The following is a 10,818-nucleotide window of genomic DNA, read 5'->3' on the forward strand; positions in this document are numbered from 1 at the left end:
CCAAGAATGTAGATATAAATGGTTTCTCTATTTATTTGTTTTGTACAGGGTCGAAAATCTGTGAATGCTAGTGATGTTTTGATGGTGTATATCAAGGATGGTTATGTTGATCTTGCTTTGAAATTAGATATATGTTGCCTCCCAAACCTCTCATTTTAGGGAGGGCAATGTAACTAACGCAGAGCCTGTAAGATCAATCTAACCATCCTCCCAAACGTATCATTACAGGCTCTATGTTAGTGAATTGGAACTGTAAGTTGTGTTTTTGGTGGTCTTTTTGCTGTAATTCTCAAATTTCACATTAACGAGCATTTATATATGCCAACAAAGAAGGCGAGTATTGGCAAATAAGAATATGAATGAAGAAAGAAATAATTAAAAACTAAAAATTCAAAGAAGTGTCTATGTCATGATTCACAATGGTTTACACATTGACCTTCATATTATAAATTCAAGTTATTTCAAAATCTTACACTTTACTAATATCATTAAACCAAGAAAAAAGGAAATATGCCAACAAACTTGCATAGAAGTACTCGACCATTGTTGTAACTTGTAAGTTATTTTTTTTATAAGTACTCGACCATTGTTGTAACTTGTAGGTTATGAAGCTTATTTTATGTCAGCTTTGTCAAATTCTCTTTAAAAAATCAAAATTCCACTATTGAACATCCCATTGCAAGTAGAAGCTTAGGCATGGAACAGCCTCTGGTGTGGACTTTGCAATACAAAGAACAAGGCAAAAAAAAAAAATCACTATACCTCATGCACTAGAGAGGAGGCTTGAAGTTTCATTTAGATTTTCAAATGGGATATAGCCTCACATAGTTCCCTTTTAACTTCCAGATCCTAAAGTACCATAGGGCTTAAAATAAGGTAGAAGATGACTACATTAGCCCAGTGTCCAATGTGTGTAATCGAAAGAAAATATTATATTTTTTGCCCAGTTTCTCCTAATAAATCAGAGTACATGCATTGCGTCGAAAAAAGTATGTAACATACTATTGTCAAGGGGAGAATTGAATAATGTAAAGACATGATATGTAGCAAAACAAAATACCCAAATCGCAAATCAGTTTGTCAAGAAACTAAGAAATCTAAACGCAAAAAATTAAGAAAATCTAAACCCAAAAAACTAAAAAAATCTAAGTAAATCACGGAGAAAAAATGGGAATGCTTCCTGATAACACACTATGCATGACCATAGAGAAATACCCAAATCATAAACCAAAATACCGAAATCGGAAATCACTTTATCAAAAATACCTAAATAGCGATTTCCTTGTGATAGATTTGTGGAGGAAATGCACAACCTTCTGGACGACGATTCACCAGCAAGGCAACCTTGTGGTAGGCTAGTCCTTACAAAGCCTAACACATGGTGATGAAATCACTTGATGAAGAGGAAATGGGAGAAAATAGAAAGAGAAGAGGAAGAGGGAAAGGAAAGCCTACATAGAGAAGAAGGAGAGAGGAGCGAGGAAGAGAGATTACCAGTTGGGCTAGAAGATGACAACAACGTAGACGATCGATGGAGAGAAGGGTGCTTGCGGTTGAAGAAGACGCATGTATCTTGTGTTTCGTACGTTTTGGGATGAAGAAAGGAAAAACGAGAAAAATGGAATGAAGAAAGAGAAAAGAACGAGGGAAAGAGAGGGGGAAGGTAGATGAAATAATAAAATATACATTTTAAGGGTGAACAATAGCTCACCAGGTTTGGAGAGGAGCCCAGATTTACTGTAGCTCAAGTGTTGAGCTTTGGACTTTTAGCTAGTCCAATGTGGAGGTTTTTTCTCACATGATGCTAAAATTTAGACTTGCATTGACATTCGGCTAGGCCATTGCCAATGCTCTAAGAAGCAACTCATAGAGCATGTTGGAATTGAGAGAGCTACTGCCTTTATCATAACTTTCTTCCCACCTTGAGAGAGCATTTGTTCTTTCCAACACTGCAACTTTTGCCAAAGTTTGAGCTTTATTTCTGAAAAAGCCTTGGATTTAGATCTACCTATAACAGGAGGTAAATCTAAATATTTCTCATACTGTTGTGCACTACTAACTTCCCACAATTGCATTATTTAATTTTGCATCTTAGACTTCACATTACTACTAAAAATCATAGAGGTTTTATTCTTGTTAATTTTCTGCCTTGAAGCATTCTCATATTTCTCCAACAATTATTGAACCCTTCTATTTTCCATCAGCTTTACAAAATATTACACTGTCATCTACAAAGAGCAAGTGATTTATGTGAGGGGCCCCTCTACATATTTTGATGCTTGAGACATCTTGATTCATCCCGGCTGATTTCAGAAGAGAAATTAATACTTCAGTGCATAGCATAAACAAGTAAAGGAACAGAGGGTCCACTTGTCTCAAACCTCTACTAGGTGTAATAGGTCCCTTTGGTTCTCCATTAACCAAGATCGAAAAAGAAACAGACCTAACACAAAACATGATCATATCAATCAGTTTCTGTTCAAACCCCATGGTCCCCATCACTGTTTGTACAAAACCCCAGTCCACACGATGATATCCTTTGCTCATGTCCAGTTTTAAGGACATATATCCTTTTTTCCCAATCTTCTTCTGTTTCAAATAATGGACAAGTTCATAGGCTACTAGTACATTGTCAGTTATAAGACGTCCATGGACAAATGCACTTTGGGAGTCTGAAATAATAGAAGGTAAAACATTCTTTAATCTATTAGCAATGACTTTTGAAATCAGCTTATAAACCATATTGCACAAACTTATTGGTTGATAATCTGCTACTTTAACGTGAAATTTTTTCTTAGAAATCAGTGTAATAAAAGTATGATTCAAGGAGGTTGGAAACTCACTTGTCTTGAAAGCCCTCAACACTGCTGCTAAAACTAGTTTGCCAACAATATGTTAGAACCTTTGGAAAAGCACTGGGGCCATACCATCAGGTCCAAGAGCCTTTGATGGGTTCATTTGCTTCAAAGCTACAAGCACTTCTGACTTTGTATATTCCTTAGCTAAAACTGCATTCATTGAATGAGTCACTTTCCTTGCTAGATTTTCCAATAAATCTGTAGGACCACTTTGCTTAGAAGTTGAAAACAGATTTTGGAAATAATCTGGAATCAACTTATCTCTCAGCTCCCCTTCTTGCCATTCTCTAGAGTCATCTTGAATTTTCACAATTTTATTCTTCCTCCTTTTATGTGAGGCTTTCATGTGAAAGAATTTTAAATTTTGGTCCCCTTCCTTCAACCACAACACCTTTGATCTCTGCCTCCATATAATCTCATCTCTCTCTAGCCATTTTTGAACCTCATTCCTCTGCATAATAATGCTCTTCTCTTCTAACACAAATCGGATCTCTGTCTTGTACTAGTTTGAGTTTTTACTTGGCTTTGTGTAGTTGGAGTTGTACATTGCCAAAGCTTGCAAAATTCCAAATATCCAACTTCTGACCACACTCTGAAATCAAGGTCATCACTTCTTCCATATTATTTCTACCAATTCCATTGCTCCATGTCGCTTCAATAATATCATCACACCATTTTTCTCCTATCCATAGAGCTTCAAATCTAAAAAGCTTATTCCCTTGTCTCACTGTATAACCCTCATATGAGTCCAGCCAGATAGGTAGATGATTTGAATAAGCCGCCATTCCATGAGTAACACTAGCTTGTGGAGACCTACTCCACCATTGTGAATTGGCCATAAATGTGTCAAGTCTTTCACTAATGTCGTATCTTCCCTCTCTTCTATTACACTATGTGAATGTTGGCCCTTTGTAACCTAAATCCCTCAAAGCACAGTCATTAACCACTTCCCTAAAATCAACCATTTGTCTCTCTAGACGTGCCCTTCCCCCCATTTTTCATCTTGATGAAGTATTTCATTAAAATCACCAAATACCAGCCATGCATCTCCCCCCTTCTACCTAAAGATCTAATTAACTCCCATGTTCTAAATCTATGATTTGTATCAAGATGTCCATAAACACTCGTAAGGTACCACTCTCCCTTGCTAAAACCATCTTCCTTAATACAAGCATCAATATGATAAGTAGAGTATCCTTCCCCCAAAATAGAGCCATCCCCCCACCTCTACCATCACAATCCACTACTAAACAATTATTAAAACCAATTTTTGTACTTACAAGTTTTGAATGCTCAAGCTTTCAATCTGGTTTCTTGTAAGAATAAGATGTCAGACACTTCCTTCTTGACTAAGTCTCGCGGGTTCCCAAGCCCAAGTGCACTCCAGCTGAGGGTTTTCATGGCTTCCGGCGGGACTGGGCACCAGCCATCGCCTATATAATCTATTATGTCTCCACCTTTTCCTCATCAGACCTCCTTTCGCAATACCTCCTCTTTGTTGATCTTCCATAACCTTCATCCACCTCCTGTTGATCTTTACATTTTGCTAGTAAGATTTTTTTGTTGGGAGTTCAGTAACTGTGTTGGTGTTGTTTTGCCTATGTGGGATAATGCGTTTCCATTTTTGGCTTACTAAGACGTCAGGTTTATGAAGGCCAGATTCACATGGGCTCTCCGCTATGAACTCATCTGTCTATGAAGTTGGCCCTTTTCATTCCACATCTCGAGCCCATAGCCCATTGTCTTTCTGGCAAGCCCACCTGTTTCCCCTCAATAATAGGCTCTCCAATCTCATATTCTTCTTCCATTTCCTGCATAAAATCAGCTGCCCACCCCTTTTGAAAATCATCTTCCCACCTCCTGAATATATGGCTCCTTTTCCTTTAACTGCATAATAGTCTCTAATGTTTCTGCCTCATAATTAGGACTAATTCCTTCATTCTTGGAAGTTTCCTTCACTATATCATCCGAAAAATTTGTTGTTTGAAATTGGGTACCTGGATTTCCTCTGTTATCCACCAAAATTGTTGCTTTTTCCTTCCTTCGTTCACGGAAGCATCTACCGGAGCAGAGCATCCGATCTCTCTTTTTTGATCTCGTCGTTCCCAACCCCTACCTCCTTGACCACTAGCTCACATCCATTGCCCATAAGGAAAACCTTCTTTTTCATGGTCGTTTTGCGCTTTCTGCCATAATCCACACTCTTTATGACTATGCCCCAATCTTCCACAACAATAGCAAAAGTTTGGGAGGCGTTCATATGAGATTCGAACTCAGATTGGGTCTACTGAACATATATTTATCTTCTTACCTCATAATAGAGGCTTTGTAATATAAATATTGACCCGAACTCTCATGAACTCACCCAAGCCATTTCTCCCTTCTCAAGATCTACTTCCTCTACCCTTCCAATTTTGCTTCCAATCAGGTTGCCTATGTACTCTTTCCTGGCTATGAGTGGTAAGTCATGTAGACAAATGCAGAATAGAGCTTCCGTAGGCCGAATTTGGTGAACTTGTTGATTCCCGTCAACCTCCTGTACCAGCACCAAGTGTTTGTCATATGACCAAGGCCCTTCACGAATAACACGATCCTTATCTCAAAGATCTTCAAACTCTATGAGTGTTAGGAAAGAATTCAGTTCTCTGAATTGGATGTTTCTGGCCGGCCTCCAAACCTTTTCATAGTCACTTTGAATGCATCCATATTATAATGTCGTTCTGTTAGCACTTTCACAATCAATCACTTGCCTCCACAAATTGCTGCATCTTCCAATTTATTGGTCTTCACATGAATTTCCTTGCTCTCTTGTTTCGTGAGAGAGAGCCTCTTGTATAACTCCTCTAGCTTTTCCTCCATACTGCACTTTCGTTAATCTTCTACGTAACTCTAGAGATGAACTATATGTAAAATGACCTGTACAACGACAGGATTTTGGACCTCTACTCGGGAGAAGCCCAGAGAGAAAATCTTTTTGTATAAATAATGCTAGATTTAATCTTAGAGTCTGCAAACTTTTTGCCATTTGTTTGAAAAAAATAAAGTTTATTATTAAAAAATAATTTTTTCATATGGGTTACAAATTTTTCTATATTTTATTATTTTTATTAAAAAAATTATGCGAGATTTTCATATTTCAAGACTGTAAAAATCATTTCTCATAAATAGATTAATATCTATTTGAGGGTGATTTTCATCGAAACTTGACCGTAAGGAAAACATAAAGTCTGATCTCTCTTTGAAGTTATGCTTTAAGTGTTTAACAAGAATTTAACGATAAAAATTTTATTTTTCTAAGAGCATTCACAATGAATTTTGATTAAAAGTGATATCTAATAGATATTGTATATGAACTTAATTTTTCAATTTGCTACAATATTTCTGTTAAATGTGGAGTGAAATGTTCACAACTTAAAAATTTTTTTAATTAATTTCTCTCGTACTTTTCCCCGTGATACTTCCATATTTTCATTTCCATCTCACCTTGTTTGCAATAACTCCAACAAAGAATATTTGACCATCTTGAGAATATTCCCACATAATATAATATCTTTTTTTTTTAAAATCAATTTATATTTTATTTTAACTTATAAATTTGCATGAATATGAAATAAGACATAATTATAAGATATTGTATATGGAGAGATATTACCAATATTAAAAGATGTGAGAATATTATTGATAGTTAGAGAAAATATTTGAAATGAAAAAAATATATTAAAAGTATAATATTTAAATGATATAAAAAAAAATAAATTGATGTATAATATATTATAAAAGTCAGTATGTAAAATAAAAAAAATAAATTTTAGTAATGTATTTTAAAAAATAAGATAAAGAAGTCATTCTGAATGCTCTTAGATTCACAAATCACTGAACTTCAGTGATCCAATGACGAAAATCTAAGGCTCCATTTGGATTGCAAGATGTTTTCATCTCATCACAACATCTAAACACCACAAATATTTTTTAATTTCAAATTTTTAATTTTTTCATCTAATCATTATCTAATTATTATAATTTTTCTAAACTTCTAAACAAAACATAAAATACATAATTCAAATTTTTTAAATTCTAAATTAAAAATAATATTAAAAATTTATATTCTAATAATAATTTAATTTTATAATATTTTTATTTAAATTTTTTTCCATTATTTTTTAAAATTTTATAAAATATTTTAATTCAAACCCATTTCATTACTGTTTAAAAATCATCTTGTCGTCTCATGTCACTGTCAAAGGAGGCCTGCTAATCGTTAACTGCTATTTGACACAAGCCACTGAAGTGAGGTCCACTTGACAGCATGGTGTCTCTTCACAAAGAAGGTCTAGTAGAAAAACATACAGTTTATTTTTATTTCTTGATAGGTGAAGAAAAATATACAGCTACTTTCAAAGGCTCACGTCTCCTGATCCAAGTGAATCTATCCACTATCCTGACGCTCGCACACAAAATAAACGTAGAGGTGAAAAACTAAAAAGAAAAAAAGAATCAACAAGCTAACTGATTCCTAAATGGAGAGATCTCTTCAAAGATGGGCAGTCTCCTTGATCTGATTGGTGCCCGTTGGTTCATCAACTGTTCAACCTCCTCCTTGAAATCATCTTCTATACTAAATATTGATGACAGGCTCGAAGAAGATAGATGAGATTGGTATTGCTCTAGCTCCTGCAGTAGCTCCTCTGCACGTGTTCTTGACTTCGAATCCGAGGACCCTGAGAGTTTACCCTGCAGTACATCTTCAAGAACCCTTCTTGCATCGGTGTATCGAGTTTGCTTGATCAGACAGAGGCACAGGTTGCAGGCCTTGTTCGCATCCGGGTCCATTAACTGAGCTTTCTGATAAACCACTTCTGCAGCCATATGGTTTCCTTGTTTCATGTACGCCCAACCCAAGTTTCCCTGTGTCACACAGGCTTCCAGTGTCAAATGTTTGTTCTGACAACTAAATCATGAAATTGGGGATGGGAAATGCGAGGTGGGTTCATACTTGATATAATTCTCCCTCAAAGAGTTTGTATTTGGATAATACAAAGCTAAATTCAGTTCTGTTTTGTAACAAAAAATCGAAAATTTCAGCATGCTGACAAACTCTTACAGATAGAAAATTGAAATTGAAATGGAAAACAGAATAAGAGATAAGAATGAGATAGACTTTAAGACTATATTTTTGCTATTCTTAAACCGCCAGTAAAATCAAAGTCTAGCACATACTCGAGTGCTAAAAAACCAGAAAGAGTAACGAGACAGCAAATAGGTAATTGAAGTAATCTAGTACCAGTATCCTGGACGTCTCTTGCTTGATGGTGACTTGGAACTTCTTTCCACGAGAGCGACCTGTTTTGGTAGCCTTGCCGTTAAAGGCCTCTCCTTTGTGAATCATCCGAAGCTTCTGCTTTAGTAACTCAATCTGCTCCTCGATTCTCCCACATTTCTGCTAAAATGCTTATGGTTAGTAGTTATAAGTACCTTCAGTGCAAGAAAGGAGAAGTAAGCTGTCAGAGAATTCCATCTCTTAAATTTCTTTTTCTTTTCTTTTACTTTTTTTTCTTTTGAATAGAAATTTCTATTCAAAAAAAAAAAAAGAAATTTGAATTTCTTTTTCGTGCAAAGCGTAAGAGGTCCAAGGATTTCATGTGCTGTTTGGATCTGAAGCAGAGGACAAGGAAAAAGAAAATTTGGAATCTTGTAAGATTGGAGTTCCCTTCTTTTCCTTTCTTGGGCCAGTAAATCCCCTTCTTCTTACCCTATCCTTTTTTTTTTTTTTTTATGATAGTTTTTTTTTTCACCCCATCCTTAAAATATCCAGTAACAATTTTGAACAAAATTCTCAGTTCTAACTTCACTATGTCTCTACTAAATACAAAGAAGAAAAAAACATATTCAATTAAAAACGCAGATTTGGTTACAGACACTTGGACCCCCTCGAATTGGGTTGGACCACATCATGATATGGGAGCAATATTAAGAACTATCTTGGATAAAACAGTCTGATACCATATGCTTCGGAGATAATAAAATGGTGAATTTAATCTTCTGATTATTATTCTATTTACAAAATAATTTGAAAAAAAAAAAAAAGCATGTAAATTCATGATGCTACTGTAACGTGAGTACCTTGTATAAGTCGATGAGGACGTTGTCCAAGGATTCCTGAGCTTGCTTGGAGCAACGATCCCTGAAAGATCCGATTGCTTCAATGGCTTCTTCTGCTCTATCTTGCTGTTTCATAACCACTGCCATGTCTTTGAGGGCGCTATCTACTCTGTCACCCGCATTTATCGCCTTCCAAAATAAAACTATAGCCGATTCTGGATCCTTCTGAACCAACTGCACAAACCCAGCACAGTTTGAGTAACTCAGTTAGATCGATTGCCAATTGCACCTTAGCTCAAGTCCAAAAAAAATAACGGAACTCAGGCTCCTAATGCCAAACAAAAAATGACAAGAAACACATATACGTTCATGTTGGAAAATTTTGGCCATTTTAATCCAAAATGACATAGTAAATGAATTCCTAGTTATAAATCAAACGTAAAAAAGAAAATTATATTCGCAATTTTCAGACCACATATTGAAGGGTTAAGCAATTTTATATAACAGAACCCCGATGAATTCCCTCGTGAAACTTCATATAGATGTCCGATCATTACGGAAAGCCGCACATCGCAAATCAGCAGCAAAAGAGAAGAAGAAGAAGAAGAAAGAAAACAGAAGGGGAAATAATAAATGGAAAATAAAAGGTGAAACAGTACCTGGACGTGCTTGGCACGAACGTAAGGGCTATCACCGGGAGGGAGCTTGTGAATAACATGGTATGAAGGAAGACTGTCTTCCTTCTCACCTTTTCTCGTGCTCATCGTCTTCAAATATCTACACACACACGATCAAACCAGAGCAGGTGTTGATGAAAGAAATGGAAGAACGACATCAATTAAGGCTATAAACAGAGAGAGAGAGATGCAATGGGGGAGCTGTGTAGGTTTGGAGAAGAATGAATGTGGGCGATTTCGCGTCCGAGTTCGTTGGCTTCTAGATTTTGCTCCGCAGGGTAGGACATGGTTACTTGCCACGTGGGATCTGGCTGTTAAGCATCTAATCATCTGTGCCCTCCCTCTGGTCTTTGTTCTTTTTTTACTTTCTCTTGACATTAACTTCATCAAAGTTATCTCTAAAATTTAATAAAAAGTATATAATTTTTATAAATCTAAAACTTTTCTAATCATAACTCCACATTAAATTAGCTATTAAATTTATCAAAATAATAATATAATATTATTTTTTTAATAAAAATATTTTTATTTTTTTCATATTTTATAATTATACTAATCATATGTTGATTAATAATTTAATTTAATTCTTACATTATTATTACAAGACGGTTGGAGATTAAATGTGAATAAAAAAGACATTTGGAGATTAAAAGTGAATAAAAAATAAATTTGATGAATGAATAGTAAACCTTCAAATTTAAAGAAACCTATAGATTTACTATAGCTCAAAGTTTCACATTTATCTATTTGACTAATCCAATGCAGCCCTATTTTGATGAAATTCATCAAATTTTACATTTGGTTAGGCTTTTGATGAAGCCAATGCCAATACTCTTAAGGGACGAGCATTTTTGAAAATTTTTACATTTTCTTTTCGGATTTATACTTACCATTTTGCCCCCAATCATTTCCTTTGAAGTTATTTGTTAAAATATTTGCTCCATGGATATTGTTCTTAAAATTAAAAAAATTTATAGTAATAAGAATAATTTTTTTTGAAAGTCTTTACATCACACACCATTCATATGACATGATTTAATTTGTAATATTCAAATTTTAAAATACATAATTATAATCATTTGGCATGCATAATTATAAAGATAAAAGTTTTAACCACAAAAAATCCAACAAAATCAAATTCACAAACTAACACGATTTTATATAATACGTTATATCTACTATAT

The 10,818-nt window shown here is 35.0% G+C and overlaps 1 protein-coding gene across 2 annotated transcripts; it reads right to left on the reverse strand.

Annotated features, from left to right (window-relative positions):
• Positions 1 to 7,141: 7,141 nt before the first annotated feature.
• Positions 7,142 to 9,895, reverse strand: LOC121239537 (protein SULFUR DEFICIENCY-INDUCED 1-like). 2 transcript variants are annotated; one of them, XM_041136801.1, is made up of 4 exons: positions 9,617 to 9,895; positions 8,979 to 9,191; positions 8,140 to 8,298; positions 7,142 to 7,763 (listed from the first exon to the last, which is right to left on the reverse strand). In XM_041136801.1, exons 1-4 carry the CDS (start codon positions 9,719 to 9,721, stop codon positions 7,353 to 7,355), a joined length of 888 nt encoding a protein of 295 aa, XP_040992735.1. In that variant the 5' UTR covers positions 9,722 to 9,895; the 3' UTR covers positions 7,142 to 7,352. The 2 variants fall into 2 exon arrangements, with proteins under 2 accessions (XP_040992735.1, XP_040992743.1); XM_041136809.1 differs by having other exon boundaries at positions 8,140 to 8,295; positions 9,617 to 9,883.
• Between the last annotated feature and the right edge of the window lie 923 nt (positions 9,896 to 10,818).

This window comes from Juglans microcarpa x Juglans regia, chromosome 1D (assembly GCF_004785595.1).
Source record: "Juglans microcarpa x Juglans regia isolate MS1-56 chromosome 1D, Jm3101_v1.0, whole genome shotgun sequence".
Lineage (NCBI taxonomy): Eukaryota > Viridiplantae > Streptophyta > Magnoliopsida > Fagales > Juglandaceae > Juglans > Juglans microcarpa x Juglans regia.

Coding starts and splice junctions, on each gene's coding strand:
- LOC121239537 (XM_041136801.1), bottom strand. CDS start 9,721: ATGAGCACGAGAAAAGGTGAGAAGGAAGACAGTCTTCCTTCATACCAT. Junction 9,192..9,616: donor TTCGTGCCAAGCACGTCCAG/GTACTGTTTCAC, acceptor GGGTTTGTGCAG/TTGGTTCAGAAGGATCCAGA. Junction 8,299..8,978: donor TCCTCATCGACTTATACAAG/GTACTCACGTTA, acceptor TAAGCATTTTAG/CAGAAATGTGGGAGAATCGA.